The 25,875-nt window shown below is 49.6% G+C and overlaps 2 protein-coding genes across 8 annotated transcripts in view; one reads left to right on the top strand and one right to left on the bottom strand.

The window, feature by feature from the left end:
* Positions 1 to 16,380, bottom strand: part of CCDC40 (coiled-coil domain 40 molecular ruler complex subunit) — a 33,302-nt gene extending 16,922 nt beyond the window's left edge. The window contains exons 1-11 of the mRNA XM_066381465.1: positions 15,956 to 16,380; positions 15,754 to 15,882; positions 13,056 to 13,119; positions 12,224 to 12,640; positions 9,538 to 9,658; positions 8,529 to 8,677; positions 7,779 to 7,862; positions 7,489 to 7,708; positions 3,106 to 3,263; positions 2,806 to 2,928; positions 572 to 693 (exon numbers count right to left, since the gene is read on the bottom strand). Coding sequence (XP_066237562.1) covers positions 572 to 693; positions 2,806 to 2,928; positions 3,106 to 3,263; positions 7,489 to 7,708; positions 7,779 to 7,862; positions 8,529 to 8,677; positions 9,538 to 9,658; positions 12,224 to 12,640; positions 13,056 to 13,119; positions 15,754 to 15,782 — 1,487 coding nt within the window. The 5' untranslated portion in view covers positions 15,783 to 15,882; positions 15,956 to 16,380. The remainder of the gene's footprint in view (positions 1 to 571; positions 694 to 2,805; positions 2,929 to 3,105; positions 3,264 to 7,488; positions 7,709 to 7,778; positions 7,863 to 8,528; positions 8,678 to 9,537; positions 9,659 to 12,223; positions 12,641 to 13,055; positions 13,120 to 15,753; positions 15,883 to 15,955) is intronic.
* Positions 16,381 to 16,525: 145 nt separating this feature from the next.
* TBC1D16 (TBC1 domain family member 16) overlaps positions 16,526 to 25,875 on the top strand; it is a 72,496-nt gene continuing 63,146 nt past the window's right edge. For 4 of the 7 annotated variants that reach the window (XM_066381448.1, XM_066381447.1, XM_066381446.1 and 1 more), the window contains exon 1: positions 17,995 to 18,129. In XM_066381448.1, coding sequence (XP_066237545.1) covers positions 18,081 to 18,129 — 49 coding nt within the window. In that variant the 5' untranslated portion in view covers positions 17,995 to 18,080. Of the gene's footprint in view, positions 16,616 to 16,691; positions 16,946 to 17,994; positions 18,130 to 25,875 lie in introns of those variants that run through there. The other 3 variants (XM_066381449.1, XM_066381453.1, XM_066381450.1) reach the window with 3 other exon arrangements.

Raw genomic sequence — 25,875 nt, 5'->3', positions numbered from 1 at the left:
ATAAAGGCAGTGCTGGACCTGGAGCCCCCATCTCCAACATCTGGAGTCCACCCCAGCAAGAAATGACAGAGGGACTTCTTTCTTCACCCTCGAGGTGCAGAGATTAAACAGGATTTTGGCTGGAACATAGCCCAGGGCAGAACAATCAGGGTGGACCGAGTTTCTGCACTCAGGTGGTAAGACTTCAAATCAAAGGGACACCTTATCTCCTGAGGATAAACACCTCTTTCTTTCTCCCTGTTTCTCCTTAATCCTCCTAGGAAATCTGAGCATGAAAGACTGGCTGTTCCCCAGGCTGCGGAGAGTTTGAAAGGAGTTAAGAAACACTGACATGTTGGTGAACAATACGGGAGATTTCAGGACGGAAGTGGGGGCTGCAGGTGCCTCCTTTGTCCCAGGAGGCCTGCTCACCTGGGATGAGGTAGGCCACCCCCTACTTCCACAGTCCATACTTCTCATGGTGCCTGCTGATCTATGACCACTCGCCCTGGCCCTGCCTGGTGTCCTGAGCCCTGTTCCCTCCACTATGGGCCGTAGAAACACAGCCGGAGGCCCTCCTGGGCAGCCATACCTGAGCGTGTCCTGGATGGTCCTGTGAGCCTCGTCCCGATGCTTCATGCCCACCAGGCTGGTGGCCCATTGCTGAAGAATCCGCTTTTTCTCCATGTTGATGGCATCTATTTCTGCACATGCCTGGGCGGGGATGGATTCCGGTCTCATTTAGTTAGGTCAGAGCCCCAGAGAGAATTTTGGAGAGCCCTGACCTCCCCGGGACATCTTCTTTCCCTGTCACCCTGCCTTATTTTTATCGTGCTCTAGCCAAAGGACAAACATGAAATTCAACGTGGCTCTAAAGTCTTGTCGAACCCCCATCTGAGTCCTGGACAGTTAGCTTGATGGGTTAGAGCGTTCTCCCAAAACACCAAGGTTGGGGGTTTGATCCCTGGCCAGGGCACATACAGGAAGCTACCAGTGAATGCACAACTAAGTGAAACAACAAAGGAATGCTTTCCTCTCTCTCCCTCTCTCTCTCAAATCAATCAATTAAAATAAAAAAGGTTTGTCAAATCCCTATGTGAGCCTTTACTCAGGGCCGCCTGGGCTCGATGGCAGGGGAAGAGGAGGCTGAGGGCTGATATTGATAGACACCTGCCCCACCCTGACCCCAGGTGTGGGGGTGAGCCACAATGACCAAGGTGCAGGCTGAAATGTACAGATCTTGGTTGAAATTAGTCTTTAAATATTATAAATACCCTGCTTGTTGAAAAAAAAAAAGTGTTTATTTTATGCAAATTAGACTATGCAAGTAGGCAAAAAGGAAATATAAAATTACCTATAATCATATAAAATTATGATTATAATAAAAATATAAAATTACCCCCTCTTAGAGTTGACCATTTCTAATACCCTGGTGCTATCTTCCTCTGTGTGTGTAGTCATGTTCCCTGTTGCTGTGTAACTTAGTATTAAGAATTAGCATATTGTGAATGGGTATCCACGTCAGCAAATATTCACAGGTGACCCTTGAGCAGGTGGGGACTCGGGCACCGACCCTCATGCAGGTATCCCCCGGCATGCCTAGGTCTCCTGCTTGGTTGGTGCCGTCCCCAATCCACGGGAGCTAGGTTCATCCTCCTCATCTTTTCCTTTATAGTTTCTGTTTAGGAAGACCTCTCCAGTCCAAGACTTTATAAATATTTTTATTTCAGTTTCTTCTGGTACATTTCCCCCATTTAAATTCTTGATCCCATCTGGAATTTATTTTAGTGTCTGGTATGAGGAAAAAGTCTAACTGCCCCCCCCCCCCCCGCCAGTGATTAACCACAGGTCCCAACCCCACCGGGTGTATAAGTCACTCATTTTCCAGGATTTACAATCTACTACATTTTTGCATAAATATTTGCTTGCTGCTGGGCTCGCATGGGTTCCTATGGCCTACCCGTCTGCCCCTGACCCAGTAACACATTATTTTAGCCTCTTGGGCACTGCTGAGGTGACTTACCATCTCAGTCTGTCCAGGACTCTCCAGTTTCAGCACAGAAAGCCCCATGTCTCAGGAGAGCCCTCAGTGGGGATCAGTCTGGGATGGTCAGGCACCCTTCATGCACCTCTTCCAGAACAAGTTTTGGCTGGTCCTCTAAATTCATTTTTCAGATAAACTAAAGAATTGCTTTGCTAACTAAAACGTTTTTTTTTTCCTGAGGGTCTGAATGGAAAACAGCTAGATTAAGTATATTTCTGGGTGGGAGAGGGCTGTGGACCCAGGTGTGAACCCAGGTGTGTCTGTGGACCTAGGTGTGCTTGTCCAAGCTCTTTTCCTCTCCTTCCTGTGTCCCTGCGCAGAGATGCTGATGGTGATTCACAGATTAAAATAGAAAAGTTACAGCAACTTCGGTGTCCAATGTTGGCCACCGAATTTCGTCTTGCATAGGGTCCATCCCCACTTTTACTCCACATGGAGTAGAGATGTGGGCACTGCCCAGGGTTGAGGAATGTTACAGAGGTCTCAGCCCTCCCCAGAGAGCTGCACTGTGGCTAAGGGTCTGCCCAGCCAGCAGGACATGGTGTCTCATTTCCCAGAGGCCCCTCAGTCTGTCTAGCTATAGGAGGAATAACCACACTGGCCGGATATTGGTACCTATTTCATCCCCACACGGGTCAGCCAGAGGCTCTGAAATGCTGACGGGGACCCACAGCAAAGTTATTCATTCAACAGGCATGTGGGCACTGTGGGCACTGTGGGCACCGTGTGGAGGGCGCTAAGTGGGTGCTTCTGCAGTCAAGCACCGTGGGGGCCACTCTTACCTCACTCACGACTTTCCTGAGCATCCGGGTGTCCTCAGCCTGGGCGCAGGACTGAGCCTCATACAGGGCAATCTGTTTTTCCAGCTGGTTGGCTTGGGTGGTGAGCCGGTCTACGTGTAGGTCCTGGGAAATGAGACCACATGTCGGCCTCTCAGGGACCCAATGCTTAACCCGACCAGGTGGCGCCAAGACTGGCCATGGCCTCTCTGGGCTGTGGTGTTCACACAAGAGGCATACCTGGGTGCCCTCAGGAACACTGGTTTAAGGAGGGAGTCCCCATGCCTCAGATTTGCAGAGTACCTGCTTCTTCTTGTCCAGCTCAGCCTGCACCTGCTCCACCTCTGACTTCTTCACGACCTGCTTCATTACGCAGATGTCATCCTGCATGTCCTGGTCTATGTTCTGCATGTAGAAGAGGTTCAGAGCCAGGTTCTCCATCTCGGTTTGCAAAGCCGCCACTGGGGAGAAAGCAAGGAGGCCAGGCCAGCATTGTTAAGACCAGCTGCCCCTGTCCCTCTCTGAAGGGCCTGCTCATGTTCTTGGCCATTCTTCTGATTGGTCTCTAACACCTCTTTGTGGAGGAGGGGGTGGGTGGGGCAGAATTTTTAAGTGGCTCCCATAATCTTTGCCCTTGGTGTTACTCCTGTGATTATGTTCCCTTGTGTAGCAGAAGGGAAATTATCAGGTGGGCCTGACCTAAGCAGGTGAGTCTTTAAACATGGAGAGTTTTCTCCAGCTGGTGGCAGAAGAGGAGGTGAGAAAGATTCTCAGAGTGAATGGGATGCAATGAGGGGCAAGTTCTCCATTGCTGGTTTGAAAGTGGAGGAGGCCACATGGTGAGGGGTATGGGTTGAGAGCAGCCCCCCACTGACAGCCAGTGAGGAAGCAGGACCTCAATCCTACAGCCACAAGGAGCTGAATTCCACCAAGGACGTGAACAAGTCTGCAGGTGGGTTTTCCCCAGTTTGCCTCACAAGAACACTTGGGTTAGGCTTTGCAATGCCCCAAGCAGAGACCCGACCTGCCATGCTGGGCTTCTGACCCACAAACTGGGGAAGATGTACCGGTGGATAGGTTTGTGGCAATTTGTTACATGGCAATGGAAAACCGAAACAGAAAATGTGGATGTGGTCACAAATGTGTTTACCTTTTAATTTTACATGCTTCCTGAAAAGTAAGTTTTATATTTTTGTGTAATCAAACCTGTCAAACTCCTCCTGTCTGGCCTCCATACTTTGTGTGCTGCTTACAAAGACCTTCCTCACCTTGAGAATATGTAAAGTATTATCTGACACACTCTCTCAATGGCCTTGTGATTTCCCTAAGTCTCCACTGTACCTGGAACTTATTTTTTGTATAGTGTGACACAGAAAGTCTAAACATTTATTTTCAGGTTGCCAAAAGATCAAACATTTTCAGTGATTTAAAAATGCAACCTGTTTATGTTTATATAATTTATAATGGCCACATTGACAGCAGTGTTTTCCCAGGACTCTCTGCTAGCCACCATCAATCTGTCTGTCTGTTTGTTATTGAGATAGATTGGTACTGTGTTTCGATACCTGATAGAACAATTGTCCTTCATTAGCCTTCCTTTTCACACATTTCCTTGAATGTTCATGTGCATTTAGTTTTCCAAGTGAACTTTCAAGTCAATTTGCCAAGAATGTGGAGCTCTTATGTGTGGCTACGGAGTAAACTCCAGCACATGTTGATAAGTGAAAAAAAAAAAAAAAGCAAAGAATAGAGCCATGGGTATAGTGCGAAGCTGCTGTGTAAAAGTTAGAGGGGAAAAAGAAACATCCTTGGAACTTTGCTTTTATGTGCAAAAATACCTTTAAAAGAATACATGAGAACCAGTAATACTTGGTGCCCTATGGAGGATAGAGGGGGAGAGGCCAGGAGACTTTTCACTCCAAAGTGCTTGCATTTTGAATTATTACTTCTTGAACATAAATAAATAAATAACTATGTTAATTAATCTGAGTTCACCCAGAACTGTCCCACTATAGATTTTAACTGGAAATTTGGAGAGAAATGACATTGTGTATGGTGTGTCTTCCCATCCTGCGAGGTGGTTGCTCCTTTTTTGTTTCATGTTCTTTAGTAAAATTGTGCTGCTCTTCAGACAGGCTCACCTGTGAGATTTATTCCCAAACATTTTACGGTGGTTACAGCTGTTGTGGATGAGTTGTTCACAAAACCATAATCCCTAGATGTTATGGGATGGAAGGAGACTAGACACCTGGTTAATCGTCTACTTTACTGACTTCTTGCTGTTCCTATTAGCTCCCCAACCCCATCATCAGTGATCTTCAATCTTCTAGGCAAACAATCATTTCATTGGTAGAGAATGAGAGTTTCATCACTGCATTTCCCAACGGTCCCTTCTTTCTCCTGTTTCTCCCATTGCCAAAAGGGTCACTCCCCTCTCCTGGTTCTAATATCTCCAGTGCTCTCCTTGGAGTTCAGCTTCCTTGCTAGTTCCTGATAAATACTTATCGAAACCTTTCCTTCTATCCCAGTTTAGAGTGCACAATGTTGTTGTTGTTTTTTAATCAAACACCCACTTGGCATCCTCCCAGAAAACATTTTCTCTCTCCTTTAATTGATTAATGTAATTTATTAAATTCGGTTTCTAAATTTCAAATATTCCCAGAAGTAAGCTTTTCCTGATGAAGGGGTGTTTTTCTTTCTCAGATATTCATGAACTTAAATCTTTTGCTGCTGAACAAGTATTTAATATTTGCTAATATTTTAGTTAGGACTTGTGGACCTCCTCTACATGAGACTGTTTTATAGTTTTCTATGTTTGTATGTGGCCAGCTTTTGCAGTAAGGACTATTCTAGGCATTATAAAATGAGCCTGAGAAGCGCTTCCCAAATTTTTCACCCACGGAGGGTTGAATGACATAGAAAGTTTTGTCCTGCCTATGATCCTATAGCATTTCTCCCCTTTACCTTTGGAATTTAAAGATGTCACCAGCTATACCTGGGCACACTTGTTAATTCTGCTACCTGTGTGGCCCTCCAAGTGTCTTTACATCTGAAGTCTCGTCTTCCTTGAACTAACAAGAACGTTGTCCTCTGATGGCATTAGTTAGTGCCCCTAATCTTCTGGAATGTCTAGCTGATGAATATTGACATTCCTAGATCTGCCGACCACATCTTTTTTCTCTCTCTCAAAACGTACATCACTCAGGGTGTTGCCCTGAATTCTGGGGAGAATTCTTCAAACTGGCTTTTTAGTTTACATGTTCAGTTTTTAGCACTATTGATTTGACTATTCAGTGCCTTTTTTTCAGTTGATGATTATTTTTTAAATTCCAAGTATCTTTCCCTTTGGTCTCATTTGACAGATGAGCTGCCCTTTAAAATCTTTTGCAGGGGGCCAACTGGTGTACCCTCAGGCTCTGTGTTTTCCAGAATCTGGTCCGTCTGTGGAGGTGTCTGCTGTCTGACCAGTCCCACCTCCTCTTGTCCGTGGGGACTGCTGCTACTGATTCACATTTTGATGTGAAGGTTTAGTGACTGGTGGGCTTCACCTCCTTCCCAGGTGAGGCAGGCAATCATGGACATTGTCCAGTGTCAAAGCCCTCTGTTGACCAGAGGGATAGAGTAGTGGCAGCACCGGTGGGTAGGGCTGGGGAAGGAGAAACAGTGCTCTTAGCTGGAACCCTCCTTGGCAGGCAGCTTCTGCTCCTGCTTCCTGGCGACCTCCAGAAAGGACACAAAGTTGCAGAGATGCCTGGATCTTTCCAGAAGCCCACCCACACTCTGCAGGGCACTGGTGGGCACTCCCTGGGGCACATGGAGGCTGGCGTAGAGGCTGTGCCCTTTTTCAGGTTGTTCTAAAATCTATTACATCTGCAGGACGCGGCTCTATTGGTTTAGCGTGAACGCCCTGTGCTTCTCTCTGGTATTTTCGGTTACTTTGGTAGTAGTCAAGAGAGAGGTGTCTGGTAAGTGAGCACAGGCCTCAACACCGTCAGTGGGGAAAACTCTCCTGCAGTTCTCAGGGTTCAAAACGTTTCTCCCCAGCCACTGGCTGGGACAGATGTACCTCCCTTCTCTTCCGGATTCTGTTAGGCCATCTCCCCCATTATAATAGAAATACAGAGCTGATAACATTGGAAACATAAAAAAGCACAGACTAGAATAATTTGTGGGTCTGAGGAAGTCACTGTTCACTGCAACTCACCACTCTGGGCAGAGTGTCACTTTAGCAGCAACAGTGTGTGCAGGGAGGCATAGTCCTGCTGTCTGATCCAGGCTGAAGCCATCCGGTTTCCTTAAATCGGTGGCGGACTCACAGGCATGGCCCTGTGCTGTGGATTGGCTTCACTAAGTGTTCCCACCTGCTTTTGCCCTGGTTCCCGCTTGTCCCTGCCTCTGGACATGCCCAGTGGGGCTCTGCGTCCACTCGCCCACTTGCCTTATCTGCTTCGGACTCTGTGCCTCCTGATGTGGGAGCTAAGTAGGTGCCTTTTCGGAGATGCCTGCATTCCTTTTCTAAAGTCTGGGAACCCCTCCAGGATGTGCTTTTCTCTATGCCCTGCGATGGCACACGGGGATGGCCCTTGGGGTAGTAATGGTACGCGGGGACACGATACGTGAGGAGGACCCCCTCGGAGATGCGATGACACAGGGTGGGGGGACACCACGGGATTCAAAGCCACTCACGCTTTCTGTGCTCCTCCTTGGCGGCCTCACAGGTCTCGGTGTATAGCACGCGCATGGCTCGCAGCTCCTCCTCCTTCCGCCGCCGAGTGCACGCGGCGCTGGAGTGGCGGTCGTGGCTCTTCTCCAGCTGCCTCTGCAGGCGGGCCAGGTGCTGCTGGACCCCATAGAGTTCCACCCCCAGCTCCTGCCGCTGGACTTGGCTTTGCTTGGTGGCCACACCCTGCGCAGAGAGAGACACATCAGAGGCCACGGGCGCACAGCAGGCAGGCGGGACAGGCGGGCACACGCACCAGCTCCTGGATCTCCAGCTTCAGCTTCTCTATCTGCCGGTTCAGGTAGCTCTTCAGGGCAGCTTGGAACTTTAGACTCAGGGGCTGAAACGAGGGCAGTGCACTGGGTTAGTTTTCTGTCCCATCCTGGCTTCACCTAAGTTGTTCTCCCTGGAGGTGGGGAAGTAGGGGAGACTGGAATGACTTCCAGGCTGGGTGCTCACCACTTCTGCCCCAGACCCTTACTCTGGAAGCCACAAAATAACAGCAAGAGAGGTCTCTTCCTCAGTACTGGAGACCTGAGTGGTGTTTTGGCCGAAGGACAGGGCAAGCTGGGTGGTGGTCCTGGTTTTCCTGCAGGGCCAGGGGGGCACTGGCACCAGATGGGCACTCAGCCCCTTCCTCAGAGCCACTGCCGTCCTTTCTGCAGGACCTGAGCACAGGCTTTCCAGGTGGCTTCATCCCATCAAGACCTGCCTTCCCAAGATGCCCCCACCACAACCAACAACCTGGTTCCAAATGTCAGCAGAGCCCAGGCTGAGAAAGGCAGCTTTTGGGTATATGAACCTAAAAAGAGGGTATGCTTTACAAAGCATATGCAGGCCAGAACCACGCAGACTAACTGTTCCGTGAACAGGTGATGTGGGGGCACAGTGTTTGGGTGATGGGAGTGGCCCGTGGAGACGCAGGGCAGAAAGAGGCCTAAATGGCAGGTAAAGGATTGTCTCTAAGTCGTTCTTCCTCTGAGCAGAACTGGGAGGACTTCCTTACATGGTTTGGATCCAAGACCGGCAGCTGGGACACGGCTTCTGCCTCGTCACTGCCCTCAGACTCCACTCTCTCCGTGACCCGCTCCTCGGACATGTTCAACGGCTGGAGCCCATCCAGGAAGGAGGGCAGGGACTCCTCTAGGGGGACCCCTGAGGGGACAAGAATGTCACTGAGGAGTTAGTAGAGCTAGTTGGAAGGCAAAGCCAATGCCCAGCTTTGTGCCATGTAAGGGAAATTAGAAAAAAAGCTCCCCAGTGGGTTGAGGGTCAGAGCACTATTTACAGTCTCTTCTGTTCATGAACCTTCTATTCACCAATTCAACATGCCCTGTAGAAAGGGTCACATACATAAATAGTGAAGAGAAAGTTGGCTTTTTACTGATGGGTTAGATGGATTTATTTTTTTAAACAGAAACAGCTGATAGGATGGAAAAGAAATGGAATATCAGTGAGGCTGTGGTTCCAGCTTCTCCACCCCCCTGAGCTGGAGACAGCCTGTTCTGAGTTTAGCTTGTCTAGATGCGTGTGCCTTCATGTCACTCATGAGTGACACGCTTGTGTCATGTTCAGTCAGTAGGGTCCTCATCTGCTTTCCCGGGTCGCAGTGTTGTGGACCAAGTAAAAAGAACAGGGCAGAGGGGAAGGCCTTTGAAACAGCAGACACACCCACATTCAGGGGCCCTTGCTGAGTTCCAGTCTGAGACTGGTGACTGTGAGAGATGGTGTTCAGGGCTGGGGGTTGGGGCATTGCTGGGTCTCCAGTTCTGCCACGCACTCATTGAAGTTATTTAATGACTCAGGGTCTTAATGGAGGGCAGTTCCCACCTCACTGGTTACTGTAAAGATGAAATGAGACAAGGGAGTCAATGCTCCATGAATGTTATCCTTATCTGTTAATAATGTTTTTATCTTCAGGGTCAGAGCCAAGCAGGAAATTGGGTAATGGTGTGGTGTTCCTGGTGCAGAAGGGGCTGAGGAGAGGCTTATCTTGCTGTAAAGGGCCGTGGTACCTGGCTCCATGGTTGGAGACAGCTCATCCAAGGATGTGACAGAGCTCCTCAGGCTTGGGCTCAGGGGCTGCTGTGCCCCCAAAGGAGAGGCCTTCTCCTGGAGGTCTTCACCAGATGTTTTCTAGAGCAAGAACAACGAAGCCTGAACCCATGAGCATTCAGGACAGAGAAGGTATTGGATTCAATTCATTACCGTGCTCAACCTTCAACATAATTATTGAAGGAATAGAAAAGCATTTGGATGGAAAGATTACGTGTCTTTTGCAAATGGTCACAATGGAAAGCATCTACTCCTCACTCTGACAGGGGACTCAGGAGCAGTCTGCCTGCTGAGATCTGCAAATGCTGAGGAACGGCAGCGTTGTGTGTGAGTTTCCTTCCTCTGAATGCTGATTCCCTGAGGACAGTAAGCATCCTCTGAGCATCCTCTTTCTAAAAGCATACTGGAAAGCCTCAGCCTCGGCATTGGTCTCCCAAGAGGGCTGTTTCTTTTCTTTCAAATCATTCACATTAGGGACATTTTGATAAGAAAATATTGTCTCTCAATAAAAACACCTGGCTCCCTTTTAGTTGTAAAAGAAACTCTTGCATATATTATTGTTGACAATAATTATTGCTGATGATAAACTGGCTAATACTAGTAACAACAGTGACCTTGCACAACCACCCTGGGAGGGTGTTTCTCTCACCTGGAGGAGAATCAGCCCCACAGAAGCTAAAGACCTTGCCTGAATTTGCACAGCCAGCCAAGAACAAGTTCAAAGTCGGGCTGTCTCAGCCCCCAGTGAACACACTTCCTAATTGTACTTCCTCAGATGATATTGACTCTAGAAATGATATCTGAGGCACCCGGAGGCTCAGTGACATCAAAGGGGACCTGGAGTCAAACGCCCACCTCTGGGTTGTCCAGAAAGGGGTTATCCTGATGAGAAGTCAGTGAGCCCTGGCCGGTTGGCTCAGTGGTAGAGCGTCGGCCTAGCGTGTGGAGGACCCGGGTTCGATTCCCGGCCAGGGCACACAGGAGAAGCGCCCATTTGCTTCTCCACCCCTCCGCCGCGCTTTCCTCTCTGTCTCTCTCTTCCCCTCCCGCAGCCAAGGCTCCATTGGAGCAAAGATGGCCCAGGCGCTGGGGATGGCTCTGTGACCTCTGCCTCAGGCGCTAGAGTGGCTCTGGTCACAACATGGCGACGCCCAGGATGGGCAGAGCATCGCCCCCTGGTGGGCGTGCTGGGTGGATCCTGGTCGGGCGCATGCGGGAGTCTGTCTGACTGTCTCTCCCTGTTTCCAGCTTCAGAAAAATGAAAAAAAAAAAAAAAAAAGAAGTCAGTGAGGTGCCCATGCACACCACTGGACAGAGCAGCTTGCATTCCACAATTCCCACTTCTTCTACACATCTGGCACCAGCTGGCAGGGGGTGGGGGGCAAGGAAATAGGGTTCTCTCTTCAGGTTTGTCTCTGTTTTCTGGTTGATTACCTTTGGAAACTCTCAGTGAATTTTCTAGAAACTAGGCCCAAGGATGGAAATTGGGCTTAGGGCTCCATGGCAACCTACACTTCAAATCATCTTAGGAGGTGAAGACACTGTTTTGATGTTGTCAATTTTTTTTTCATTTATTCATTGATTTTAGAGGGGGGGGGGGAGAGAGAGAGAAATAGAGATTTTTTTTGTTTCATTTATTTATGAATTCCTTGGTGGATTCCTGTGTGTGCCCTGACTGGGGATCAATCCTGGCAACCTTGGTGTATGAAGATGATGCTCTAACCAGCTGAGTTACCCAGCCAGGGTTGTTGTCAAATTCTTAAAAGTGGTCTTGATCATGTATTTGCCACTTATAATCATAAAGCCTAATTAGGGCCCATTAAATATCAAATTGTGTTATTCTCCAAAGTTATGAACTCTTTTAAGTTCCATGAGGCAGGGAGATATCATTTCTTCATGGTTCAGAACAGTAGCTTTGGAGCAAGAACGACCATTTGCCACCACAGCTGCATGACACCAGGCTAAGAGGTCCCTTCACCCGTGTTTCTTTATCTGTGCAATGGGAATAATGCTAGTTCTCACTTCACAGAGTTGTTGTCAGAATTCCCTGAGATAGTACTGACAAGGGCATAGCGGTGCCCCTCCCAGAGTTGATGCAGTGTGCAGTGTGCTCTCTTCCTGCCCCACCCTGCCTATTGCTTCCCTTTCAGAACAATTTAAACCTGAAGCCAGCAGGTGAGCTCACCTAATGTGAAGGGCTTGAACAGAGTGAGGAGGCATGTGGCACAGACTATCCTTGTGGGGGTAAGGGCACCACAGTAATTCCTCTGTCTCCCTGGTCACATTTTGAGTGTTCTGTAGCTGCACATGACAAATGGCTACCACATTGGACAGAGCAAGTAAAGGGCACTTCCATCATCGTGGAGAGTCTCATGGAATAAGCTGCTCAGAGAACAGAAACCTAGAGCCCTCACACGGAGTGTTCACAACCTTGGCATTGAGACCAGTGTTTGCTAAGCAATTTCTAACAGGGATTGCAATGGGTATTTGAGGTGTACCCTAAGTTCCTTACATGGGTAGTAACACACTTGCATGAGACAGACCTCAGGGCTACTCACAGAGCCAACTGTCCCCAGGGGCATCTTGGCTCACTTGCTCAGGTGAGCCTGATGCCTGCTCGGAGGACTCTTTGGAGATGCCACCTACCTCTCTGGATGCCGATGGATGGAGGAGCTCTCTGTTCCTAAGACTGGCTCTTTCATAAGGGGATGTGAAGTCACCTTCCTCTTGAGCCACTTCCACAGGACTGATGTCTGAATAAGTCACATCTATAGAACTGACTTTCCCTTCAGGGGACACGATTTCCATATCAGATTCCCATTCCTCTCCAAATTCCAATTCCTCCTCTTCTTCCATTTCTGCTTCCTCCTCGTTTTCAGTCTCCCCAAGGTTTTCAATTCCCTCTTCAGGTGCAATCTCCCTGTTGGGTGCGACTTCCCCTTCCAGTGCGACTTCCCCTTCTGGTGTGACTTCCCCAAGGGTTGTGACCTCCCTCTCTAAATTCTCTGTAGTATGAACAGCTTCTTCATTTTTCTGTTCGCTGCTCTTCTCTGTTGTTGATACCTGTGGCCGTGTGGCAGGAAAATAAAATTAGGAAACAAAGTGTTAGGGGTCTGGTGAGGCTTTATTAATAGTGTAGTTATACCCCTACACCTGCATAATTCTGAGTGTCACTAAGAGTGTTCTATGCTTTAATGTATCTGTGCCCTATTTTTTTTTTTTTGGTTGTTGTCATTACTTTTCATCCTACGTCACAGAAAATGAATTCTGAACAACTCAGGGAAATCAAAGGGCATGGTGTCCCTGGCATTTCTGTCTGGCCACCAACACTTTGCAATGGGTATAAGGAAACTAAGGTTCTCTGCAACTGAATGAAGTCTGTTCTCGGGCAATGTACACTTTTCTGGAGCATGTCCTAACTCTCTGTAATTCCTAGGAAACACAAGCCCAGACCAATTCATTCCAAGGGGAAAGTTACCCTGTCGCCTCTGGTATTATGGTCCTCCTCCCCATTGGAAGTTGCATCTTCTTTCACATGAGACCTGGTTGCAAAGAAGCAATGTAATGGTTTCATATAATAGCATTCTTTCCCCTGGCATTGATCACCTCCCCAGTGTCTTTATATCTACTTACTGACTTGTTCATCATCATGTTTGTCACTAACCCCAGCACTAGATTGTGCCTGTCCTTTGTTGGGAGTGCCCCGAAAGAGTGGCTTCATGAATAAATGAATGAAAAATGCAACTATTGAAACATTAGAGGCCCTGGCTGGATGGCTCAGTGGTAGAGCATTGGCCCAGTGTGTGGATGTCCCAGGTTCAATTCTCAGTCTGGGCACACAGGAGAAGCTACCATCTGCTTCTCCATCCCTCACCCTCCCCTCCCCTCCCCTCCCCTTCCTTCCTTTTTTCCTTTCTTCCTTTCTTTCTTCTCTCTCTCTCTTCCCCTCTTGTAGGCACACAGGAGAAGCTACCATCTGCTTCTCCACCCCTCACCCTCTCCTCTCCTCTCCTCTCCTAAGCTACCATCTGCTTCTCCACCCCTCACCCTCTCCTCTCCTCTCCTCTCCTCTCCTCTCCTCTCCTCTCCTCTCCTCCCCTCCCCTCCCCTCCCCTCCCCTCCCCTCTCCTCTCCCCTTCCTTCCTTCCTTCCTTCCTTCCTTCCTTCCTTCCTTCCTTCCTTCCTTCCTTCCTTCCTTCCTTCCTTCCTTTCTTTCTTCTCTCTCTCTCTTCCCCCCTTGTAGCCATGGCTCAATTGGTTTGAGCACATCGGCCTCAGGTGCTGAGGATGGTTTCGTGGAGTCTTGGCGTCAGGCAACAAAAACAGCTCAGTTGCGAGCATGGCCCCAGATGGGCAGAGCATTGGCCCCAGGTTGGGGTTGCCAGGTAGATCCTGGTTGGGCGCATGTGGGAGCCTGTCTATCTCCCTTCCTCTCACTTGGAAAAGAAGAAGAAGAAAAGAAATATCAGAGGAACAGCACAGGCCGGGATACACCAAAAAAGTCACCTTAAATATATTTGTGTCTGCGATGGAACTAGAAGAAAGCAATACAAAGTAAGGAAATTGCAGAGAAAAGGACAAGTGCTCTGGCAACTCTGAGTTGGCTAGTATGAGTAGGTCTGATTTACAGCCTTCAAATTGTTCTGTTTTTTCTTCTCTTATTAAAAATACAAGCTCATTTAAAAAAAAAAAGCCAAACTAAAACAGAAGTAGACAAAAATCCCTGGTGACGCCTGACCAGGCGGTGGTGCAGTGGATAGAGTGTCGGATTGGGATGCAGACGACACAGGTTCGAGACCCCGAGGTCGCCAGCTTGAGCGCGGGCTCATCTGGTTTGAGCAAAAGCTCACCAGCTTGACCCAAGGTCGCTGGCTCGAGCAAGGGGTTACTCGGTCTGCTGAAGGCCTGTGGTCAAGGCACATATGAGAAAGCAATCAATGAACAACTAAGGCCTCGCAACGAAAAACTAATAATTGGTGCTTCTCATCTCTCTCTGTTCCTGTCTGTCTGTTCCCATCTATCCCTCTCTCTGACTCTCTCTCTGTCTCTGTTAAATAAAATAAAATAAAATCCCTGGTGACTAGTCCTCTCCTTCTCAAGGTAATCAGGGGTAACAGTCAGAGGTTCCAGGGTGTGTGCATTTAAACAGTCCGGCATGCATCCTAACTTGGAGACCGTTCTGAATACTGTTTGGCATTTAGACTTTTCTGTCTATTTCTGTTTCTCTGAGCTTCTCTGCCCTGTTCTGGGTTTCTATCTCTAGACCCATCGCTCTGAGTCTCTGTCTGTCTCTGGGTCACTCTCTATCTGTTGTTCCTATGTCTTTTTATTTTATTTTATTCATTTTAGAGAGGAGAGAGAGAGAGACAGAGAGAGGAGAGACAGAGAGAAGGGGGGGAGGAGCTGAAAGCATCAACTCCCATATGTGCCTTGACCAGGCAAGCCCAGGGTTTCGAACCGGCGACCTCAGCATTTCTAGGTCGACGCTTTATCCACTGTGCCACCACAGGTCAGGCTAGACTTTTCAATTAATGTAACCTGGACTTTTTTCCGTGTAAGTATTCCCAGATCAGATCCACCCTTAAAGAAAATAAGACAATACAGAGGAGTCTCGGGTGAAGGGCACATTCTTTAAAACATTGTTCATGCTTTTAAGTGATGGTGGAATACTGCCAGCTCCCTGGGCTCAGGACATCGGTCCAGGTGCTGCCTGACCACGGGGACCTCCCAGGCTGGGAGTGGAAGGGAATCAACCCTCTAGGAGAGAGGGAGAGCAGGGCTGTTTTCCCGCTCTCGGGGTCACCGCAGGGGCAGCACCGGAGGACCCCGGCCTCGCAGAGACGCTTGCGCAGGCTCCACAGCGGAGGCTGCCAAGCGTAATGGTTGCTATGGTTACATCCGGGCGAGTGGTCCCGGGTTTTCGGGAACCGAGCGCCTGGAGCCTGGGGAAAGAGGGAGGGTACGGGAGCAGAAAAAGGGACGGTGAGGAGGGAGAAGGGGCGCGCAGGGGGTGGGATGGCCGGGGAGGCGGGAACCTCCCAGAGAGCGGGGATGGAAGGGGCCTAGGCGGGAAGAGAGGAGCGAGAGGGAAAGGGGCGCCCTGGGGGACACAGGGGGGTATGCGAGGGGGAACCTTGGGGGCCGCTCCGGACGTACGGCCCCCGGACCCGGCTTACCCGCCGACCCCGCTATCCGGCTCCGCCATTTCTCGTTGCTAGGCGACGCCGTCAACATCCGGTGGGCGGGGCCCTGGCCAGCAGCCTCCGCGGGAGGCCATTGTATCATCTACGTGCACTAGAAACAAACTAATATATAGATATATTAAAGCGTAAATATGGATTATTCATCGCTTATCTCTCATTCCGAGCTCTACCCTACCTGGCCTTGTCTCTGTCAAGCGACAATCATGTCCACGTGCGCCGAGCCGGGCAACTCCGATGCCCCAGGGGACCGCGCGAGGCACCCGGGGACCCGGGACCGCTAAGTGCCCCAGGGCGGCAGGCGGAGATGGGGACACGAGGAGCCCTGGAGCCGGTTGCATCCTCGGGGAACCGGGAACCCCAGCCTGGTGCCCGCCAACCCACCTTCAGACCGGGGGAGCTCGCGAAGTCCTGGCGAAGGACCCTCGGCGGAGGCGGGATGCCCAGTGGCCTGCTGCCGGGCGTCGTTCCCTCCGCGCCCCAGGAGAGGAAACACACTCCCGCGCGGGAGGGAGAGGGCGAGCGCGCACGTGGCTGTCCCGGGGCCCGGCCTGCACTCGGGCGCGGGGTGGCGCGGGGCTCGCGAGGCCGGGCATTGGGACGACCCGGCTCAGGAGCTTGGGGCCCGAGGGCGGGTGCCGGGGTTGGCGCCGGGTCGGGCTGGGGTCGAGGTTGGGAGCCGGGCTGGATCCGAAGGAGGAGACCGGGTTGGGCCGAGGGCGGGCCCGGGGCCGGGCCTTGTCGCGTGTCCCCGCCCCACCGCGCCTCACTGGCGGCAGCAGCGGTGGCGGCGGCGGCTCCTGGAGCCGGCCCGAATCCGGCCCCGGTGTGGGATCGGGTGGGTATTGCAGTCCGGCCTGGGGCTACGGGGGCGGATCCGGAGGGCCCGCGGGGGGCCGAGTGGCGCCCTCTTGGCGGGGACTGGGTGGGTGCGCAGGGCGTGTGGGCTTGCAGCCGCGAGACCCAGGAGGGGCCAGGGTCTGGCCGCAGCCTCGAGAGGTGCGGGGCGGGAGCAGGGGCCTGGCAGCGAGCAGGTACTCTGGACCACGCGGAGAGCATCGTGGGAACCCCTTCCGTGGGCCGTGAGTGAGCCTAATTCGGGGAGACTCTGTCCTTGCCTGCCTGGAGCTCTGGACTGGAGAACTTGTGGTCTTTGTTTGGCTGGATGGTACGAGCACGCGGGTGAGAAGTTGTAGGGGGCTGCTGTTTGCGGACACAGCCCCCCAAAAATGTCCTGTTCATCCCACAACGCGAGCTCTTTACATTCTAGGGGCCGGGGGTGGGGGTGGGGTGTCTGGCCTAGAACCGCTTGTCAGGAAACTCACTTCCTTTAGGCCCAGGCTCTTCCCTCTTGTTTTTACTTTAAAAAAAATAAAGAAGAGAGAATAGAAAAAAAGGAGAAAGAGAAAAATAGGCAATTTAGATTGCTAAATATAGCTTAGAGAACCGTGCCAGAAGTCAGTGGATCTTGAAATCCTGTTATTCCCACGCTGGGAAGTTGATGTCATACGTTGGCCACATCTAATTCAGATTCTATTCAGAAATAGAAAAGGAAAGAACTGCTGCTCTTTTTCCTGCCTCCTCGACTTGCAGAAGGGATGGGGGGATGGGGGGCCCACTGGGGAACTGGTCCTTCGCACTTTTTCTTACCACCTGAAGGCACAATTCTTTTATGTGGAAATAAGAGGTCAGTGGTTCTCCAAAAAGGCTATGTGATGGACACACTATCAGAGGCCCGGACCAAAGGCCTGGATTTGAGAATTCTGTTCCAAGTCCGTCATCCATCCAGTAGAGAAGTTTTAGTATATGTGCTGCTGAAGAAAGCACTGGTAGAGAAGTTTTAAACACCTGCATGTTAGCAAATTATTCTACTAAAGATATGCTATAAATAGGTAAAAGAAAAAATCTGGGTGTTAGTTGTAGAAATTCCTCATTAACAATATTAACATTTAATTGATTGGCGAGTATTAAACATGAATGCTTTTGCAAAAGAGGGGTTACTTATGTGAGGAGTGCCTTCCTGTAGTAAGCACAAAGCTCACTAATGTTATGGGGTGCTGTGTGTGTCGAGGGCAGCTCCTGCACTTCCTCCAGCCCTTGTTGACTTCTGAATGTTCATGGGAAGCAAAGCCTCAGAATATGGCTAAGGAGAGTTCTTATCAATGGAATTTTAAAATATTTTTTATTTATTCATTTTAGAGAGGAGAGAGAGACAGACAGACAGACAGACAGACAGAAAGGAGGAGCAGGAAGCATCAACTCCCATATGTGCCTTGACCAGGCAAGCCCAGGGTTTTGAACCCATGACCTCAGTGTTTCCAGGTCGACACTTGATCCACTGCGCCACCACAGGTCAGGCATCAATGGAATTTTTAAATCCTCCAATACTGATGGCATTTGTGTAACTAACTTCTGATATTCATGCATGAATTCACTTAACCCACAAAATAAACCCATAAAGTTGGAATGGAGATTATCTCCATTTTACTGATGGAGACACCAAGGCTTAGAGAAGTAACTCCCCTTTGTTCATGCAGCTAGGAATGACGGAACTTGGGCCTTGGGCACAGGATGTTCTAGGTCCAAAAAAAACCCCTCTGTGCCACATGGCCTCCCTTCTTGTAACTGGCCCCCATCATTCGCACGTATGTTTTCCCTGTCCACCTTGTGCAGGAAGATGGTGTGGTTCACTCTGCCAGGTGATTTATTAAAATGCAAGGGAGTAGGTACTAATCTCGTGTTATCATTAGTGGCTATGCATCTGAGAAGACAGCCATGGGGTTTGCACAGCCTGCCTCCAACTGTGCTGGCCTCAGCCTGGGTTCTTGGTGGCTTGGTGCAGTGATGACAAACACAGCCTCCACAGCAGATAGCTGGGTTCAAATAGCAACCCTGGCACATAGTACTGACTTAATTCCTCTGTATCTTAGTTTCTCCTGTAAAATGGAGATAATACCACCTACGTCAAAGGTCTTTTGCAACAATTATCTAGTACCTGACACATGCTAAGGGCTTGTTACTACTTATTGTTATTAGTGGCCATCTTTTGGATTTTTCACAGGTAACTAGACGGGCAGAAACATTTTGGCTTTGTTTTTTGATTCTTTGTATGTGTGTCCCATCAGGTGGAAAGCTGATCATAAGTAGAAGTGGAATTCACCATTTAGAAATAAGAATATTTGCACTCATCTTTGTAACTAACTTTTCAGGGGGCAGGGGGCTGGGTCCCTGCTGGCTGTTCTAGAGAACAGGGCCACCAGGTTGCCTGGCAACACGAATCTTTTTTTAAACACTTAAAAAAATATTAAAAATTTTTACTTATTGATTTTAGAAAGAGAGGAAGGGGGTGGGGAGAGAGACAAAAACATGGATCTGTTTTGTATGTGTCCTGAACCCAGGAGCGAAGCAGCAACCTTTGTATTGTATATTGGGACAATGCTCCAACCAACCAAGCTATCTGGCCAGGGTGCCACACAAATCTTGAGTAGAGATTTCACCTCATCTCCCCACAACCAGTTGAGAGACCCAGAATTTTTCACAAGCCTGAATCCTCTTTTGTAAGATTAGCTACTTAGTTTCATATGTTAGGAAGATGGCTCTTGAAGGTGAAACAATTGTAGCAGCGGAGGTGTGTGTGTGTGTGTGTGTGTGTGTGTGTGTGTGTGTGTGTTACTGGTGTCCATTGTTCTATTGTACAGCAGGTCCTCAGTAACAGTTGGGGGTCCTCAAATAACATTGTTTCATTCAAAACTGTGTCATTGTAACATTGATTAGATACTGTTGGAATTTAACTCTTGTTTATATCACTTAATTAGTCTTTGGTAATATGAGTTTGCTACAGGTCATTTTGCTTCAAGTCACAGAACCTACTGTGATGCTCAGTGAGGGTTACTGTACATATCTGTAGTCTGTAGACAGACTTTGATGAGTCCAGTGCACAGGAAAGAGCACAAGTCTGCACTCTACCCCACCCCAAAATTTGGGGAAATGATGTAGGAAATCTTTTCTCATTCGTTTCATTGGTGATTTTTTTAATGCTGTTGGCCACCTGTGCATCCTTCGGTCACCTGATCTTTGCATCTCTAATAAATCTACTTTGACGAGCTGTCTGATAGCTGATATATGATCTGAAGCACATCCTCTGTCTTCTGAACTTGCATAGCCATCCTCAAAGGAAGAGAGGCCAGGCTGCTGGAAGAATGAGTTTAATATCTGATCACAGAAGTTCAGTCCAATGGATAGCACAGGAAAGGAATGGAGAGAGCTCAAATCCATTGTTCCATTTGAGCGACTACCCTTCTCTGGCAGAACCATGAGTGGTGAGTCCATCCAGGTGTTTCAAGTGGACGTATGGGATGAGTGCTCCTATGGACCTGCTTGACTGCCGACACTGAGATTCAGCTTACTTTTCCTGTGCTCTTTCTAGATTGGCCACTGTAGAAACCATCATAATATGGGTGTGCTCAGAGCCTGGTCCACACTCACTAGTCTGCACTTTTCCACACTGAGCAACCCTGAATTCAGTAATCTGATAAGTTGGTCATTACACTCCCACATTCTGGAATCAGGACAAAAGGCATGGTTTGATGTGACTGGATGCCTTTGGCTTTTCCATTTCTTTTCTTTTCTTTCTTTCTTTTTTTTTTTTTTGCTTTTCCATTTCTTAAACTAAAATGCCTTCCTTAGGAGAGATCAAGTGTGTGGCTTTTCAGGGGTGCTCTCAATACATTAACCCCCAATTACAGTTTTTGTTTTGTGGTGTGTCAGCCACTCCTTCACCACAGACAGCGAGAAGCTCTCCATACTAAAGTCTATAGTGCGATATAGAAGTCAGATGCAGCCAGTCCATTTTGGAGTCAGTTGTTGCTTTCCTGGCTGGACTGGTGCTTTCTCTCGCCGTTGGGGCTCAGTTGTCTCTCGGTCCCCAGTCCTGGTTCTTCAAGGTTGGTTCCGTCTCCCAGGCCTCACTCCCTTGCTCATTAAGGAGAGAATAGTATTTCAATTGAGCGGCACCTAAGTCAGGTCACTCAGTCTCCCCTCACCCTCTTTTCTTTTAATCGTCTTGTCTGGTTACAGCTTCTCAGAGGTTCTATTCTTAGGGCACCTGTTCCAAGGCTCCACCTACCATTTATGCCATAAATTTTATTTCTTCATTTTAATGCCAGTTGTCTTGTCCTCACTTCTACATGGAGGCCGTGCCCACACTGCCTTGTTTTCTCCATATTTCTCTTCTGCAGTGATCCCATAACTAAAAGCCAAATACAATTGAGGGGAGAGGTTACCTCAGCCTGCAGGTGTGAGGGAGACCCAGCTTCCCCAAACTATGCGTCCTAGAACAGGGTTCCTGACCGGGGCCACCGGCAGGGTTTATATTACCCTACCCTTTGAACAGGACACTGGGGCTTTCCCAAAGACCACGGGGTGGGTGGCCAGTTTGCCTGGTCCCAGGAAGGGAGAAGCAGATGGTTTCTCACCAAGGTGTGTTTGCAGCAGGTGTTGAGTGGGAAGAAAAAGATCCTGTTTGCGTGTGCCTGGCTTGTGTTTAACATGGCATTACCTTATCATCACTCTTTGTTGACTGGTGATTGGGCTTTGAGGGCAAAGCAAATGAACCAATTTCTGCTGCCACATGCCTGGAGCCGCATGTCGGGAGCAGCCTGATAGCAACACGGCCAGGGGGATAATCATCTGTGAGCTTCATCCTATGACATGTCCCCCTAAGTGTCCAGAGTCGCCTCCCTCCCAGCACCTGACCCAAGGTGGCCCTGAAGCCCAGAGCAGTGAATGGGAGAAGTCTAGGCTTCTAGTAACTCCAGGCTGTCATGTCTTTGGTCTTCCAGAAGAAACGTTTACACCTCAGCTCCTATTGGCTTTCCCTTTAGGAGTTTATGGGGCTCTTTCTTCCAGGACAGGAAACCAAGGCTTTGGGCCAAGGGAGCGCCCACAACAGGCACTGGTCTGTGAGCATTTAGCTTTCCTCGGTCCTGTCCCCCTGCTCCCATGGGTCATGGGCCCTGGCTCTTCCCTCCTGGTTCTGGGCTGGATCATTGCTCAGAGGGCAATGGCTCTGCTGGCCAGTGGAAGAGAGAATGAAAAACCTCCCCAAGTTAGAGCCAGCTCCTGACGGTGCCCTTGGCGTGGTGTGGGCAGCAGAAAAATGGTCCCCGAAGTTGTTCATGTCCTAATCCTGGGAACCTGTGAATATATTAGGTTATGCAGCAAAGGGGTTAAGGTTTCAGGTGGAGTTAAGGTTGTTAATCAACTGACCTAGAGCTGGGAGAGGGTCCTGGAGTCCCTGGGGCCTTGTGTCATCACAGCACCCCTGAGAGGATGAGGGGGCAGATAGTCAGTGTCAGAGTGACGCCACGTAAGGGAGACAGGGCTGTCACTGCTGGCTCTGAAAGAGGAGGCATGCGAGTGATTCTGGAAGCTAGAAAGGGAGTGAAAGCCCGCACCCTGGAACCTCCAGAGGGACCAGCTCTGCTGCAGACACCCTGCGACCTCAGCGCGCTGAGGCCCGGATGGGCGCTGGCCTCCAGAACTGCGAGACGGTAACATTTGTGTTGTTTCTAGCCGCTGAGTGTGTAACTGGTTATAGTGGCCACAGGCACCCATGACACGAGGAAGGATAGTGCTTTCTGAAGGCAGCCGCACAGCAGCTTGTGTCTTTTCTAAAGGGCGTCCTTTCATAATCTGTCTTGTGTTCATCTCTGGTTTTTCCATGACTGTGTCTCTCTATCTGAGATGATTCTTTCCTTGGGTGTAAATCACCAAACCTTGGGGAATGAGTTTTGGGTGTAGATGTCTGAGCTTCACCGCTGAGTTATAAAAGCCTTGGTTGCCTCTGGGTCAAGCGTCAGTGGCTCCTGGCTCCTCTGAGACAGTGGGAGGGACCAGTGTGGTTCACAGCAGGCCCACTGCTGTCCACTGGCTCCAGCACAGCAGCAGGGCCTGTTCTGAACAGGAATGTAGAATGTGGAATCAGGAATCTGCTCGCTTCCCAGCCCCTCCCTCTCCTTCCCTGCTTGGGGCTTCTGTGGCTCCTGCCCTCTTTCCTCTCCAAGCAGCTGCCACACTCCAGCCACCTCAAAACCCCTCTCCTCCTGGAGCCAGACACGCTACCTTCACCACAGTTGGACTTACAAGCACATGGCCAAGAATTCATGGTGCTCAGAGGCGCTCTAATTCTTCAGGAGGTGCAGATCAACAGGGAAAGAGCGTCCCCCTAGTCAGGGAGTCTCTGTGGGGAGTTTTTGTTTTCTCTGAGAGGAGGCCAAGTTGCTCTTTCCTTTCGAATTACACAAGAGCCTATTTTGCAAAATCTTAGCCCCTAGCTAGGGTAGGTCAGATCCTAAGGCTCGCAAGCCAGATGTAGCTCTTTTGATAGCTACATCTGGCTCGCAGTCAAATCTTTAATAAAAAAATAATAACGTTAAAAATAGAAAACATGTCCTGGCCGGTTGGCTCAGTGGTAGAGCGTCGGCCTGGCATGCAGAAGTCCCGGGTTCAATTCCCGGCCAGGGCACACAGGAGAGGCGCCCATCTGCTTCTTCACCCCTCCCCCTCTCCTTCCTCTCTGTCTCTCTCTTCCCCTCCCGCAGCCGAGGCTCCATTGAAGCAAAGACTGCCCGGGCGCTGGGGATGGCTCCTTGGCCTCTGCCCCAGGCGCTAGAGTGGCTCTGGCTGCAACAGTGAAGCCCCGGAGGGGCAGAGCATCGCCCCCTGGTGGGCGTGCCGGGTGGATCCCGGTTGGGCGCATGCGGGAGTCTGTCTGTCTCTCCCAGTTTCCAGCTTCAGGAAAAAAAAAAAAAAAATAGAAAACATTGTCATGTATTACAATCCATTCATACCGCTCATGTTCATTGTTGCGGGTGGCTGGAACCAATCACAGCTGTCCTCCGGGACAACACCAAATTTTTATTGGATAATGCATAATGTACATGGGTCGTTGTGTGGCTCTCACGGAATTACATTTTAAAATATGTGGCGTTCATGGCTCTCTCAGCCAAAAAGGTTCCCGACCCCTGCCCTGGCTAATGCTCCTTCATAGCTCCAGAGAAGCTCAAAGTTCACCTGGTAACCCCACTGCCATTGGGTGGTTTAAAACTGGCACTGAGATTTTTTTACTGTATACCTTTTAACTCATGACCTGTTTGTTTTGTGCCCTTGCTGAGGCACATTTACTGTGCCAGCTGCCCAGTTGGCATCATTACCCTTTCCATCCACAACAGTGGGGCATTTGGACTTGATTAGAGATAATGTTCTGGTGGCCTCCTCCTAAAGGGAGCTTTCAGAGATGCCTAGAACTCGGGAGCTGATCATCTAAAATGAACAAAACCGAGATGGGCATGACTGTTTAAAAATAACAATATTAAGTGCAGGCATGTGAGGAGAATGAGTATAGTTTTTAGTTATTGTCAGAGCTCTACTTTGAGCTGTTTCTCTATCCACCTTGATGGTGCAGGATTTGGAGGGAGGATTCGTTATATTGGCACAAAGTGCTCCGAGCATCTCAAGCTGCTATTTTGAATGTCAGTTGATTCTAAGTCCTGGCAAAAGATGGGAGGATTTGCACCACTCTTCCCAGCTCCAGGCTTCTTTCTTCCTCTCCCTATTGAGCATTAGTTGATTAGCATGTCTTGGGAGCTCTGATGGTATGTGAAGACTGTGCAGCATGGGCCTGTGCCCCCAACTCCATGTATATAATTAGGAGAATAGTCTGCTTGGTCCGTAGAAAGACTCCAGACCTGTGGGAGGGACCTGGGTGTTGTATTTGCCCTGAGTTCTGTACCTAGGAGCATGGCTTTCTGGTCTACCAGGAGGATGGTTATCTTTGCTCCTGCCAACCCTATAGGACCCCAGGTTCCCTAAAGTCGTAAACAGCTCAGCCGGTGGTGAGCAAGAACCATTCAGGATGGTGTGTCTAGGGCTTCCAAGAATTTTAGGGAGATTTCCTATCAGATTGCAGTCTTGCACGCCCCTCATTGCCACTGCTGCCTTCCCTCTGCCAGGAAGTGGGCTCTGCTTCCTGCCATCACTCCTGCCCTATGCCAGCTCCCTGCCCACTTCCTCCCATCCACCTTCAGGACTGCACCCTTGGCTGCCTCTTTGGGTGCTGTTAGAATCCATGGGAGTCCGAAAAGACCAGAGTGACAGGCTTTATTGAAAGGAAGAAAGGAACCCTGCCGGGCTGACTCCCAAGGGAGAGTCGCACGCCGGGCACAGCCTGGGAGCAGGTTTTGAGGGTTTTGGGAGGGGGGTAGGAAGGGTCCTGGGGCTAATTGGCTGCTGAACAAAGGAGAGTCTTTTATGGAAGTTTGCCAGGACTTCCCAGCTTGTGACGTCAGACATTCCTTTGAGGTTGGTCATCTGCCGCAAGCCCTGAAACAGACTTATTGTCAGGGTTAAGGAAATGAAACCTAAGAGCTGCCAGCTTCTTCACCCTTTAAAAAAAACTAATAGCTATTATTATTATTATTATTTACAGAGACAGAGAGAGAGAGTCAGAGAGAGGGATAGCTAGGGACAGACAGACAGGAAGGGAGAGAAATGAGAAGCATCAATTCTTAATTGTAGCACCTTAGTTGTTCATTGATTGCTTTCTCATATGTGCCTTGACAGGGGGGCTACAGCAGACCGAGTGACCCCTTGCTCAAACCAGTGACCTTGGGCTCAAGCCAACATCCTTTGGGCTCAAGCCAGCGACCATGGGGTCGTGTCTATGATCTCATGCTCAAGCCAGTGACCCTGTACTCAAGCTGGGTTAAACCACACTCAAGCTGGCGGCCTCGGGGTTTTGAATCTGGGCTCTCTGCATCCCAGTCCGATGCTCTGTTCACCGTGCCACTGCCTGGTCAAGCAATAGCTATTATTTTTTAGAGTATCTTTAGGTTCACCAAAAAAAAAAAAATGAGCAAAAGTACAGTGTCCACTCACCCCTCCAGGTCCCACTTGTAAGGTATTTTTCCCCGCTGAGAAAGAAGGAAGGGGTTGGAGCCATGAAGTGTGGAATAGTAAAAGGCTTTATTGAGTACAGCGTGCATCCCGCCCAATGAGGTCCTCTGGTCCCGGGGGACAGAGACCAGAGGAGTCGCAAGG

This window comes from Saccopteryx leptura, chromosome 4 (genome assembly GCF_036850995.1).
Source record: "Saccopteryx leptura isolate mSacLep1 chromosome 4, mSacLep1_pri_phased_curated, whole genome shotgun sequence".
Taxonomy (NCBI): domain Eukaryota; kingdom Metazoa; phylum Chordata; class Mammalia; order Chiroptera; family Emballonuridae; genus Saccopteryx; species Saccopteryx leptura.
Note: the sequence above shows the minus strand (reverse complement) of the source record. Positions and strands in the feature narration are given on the sequence as shown.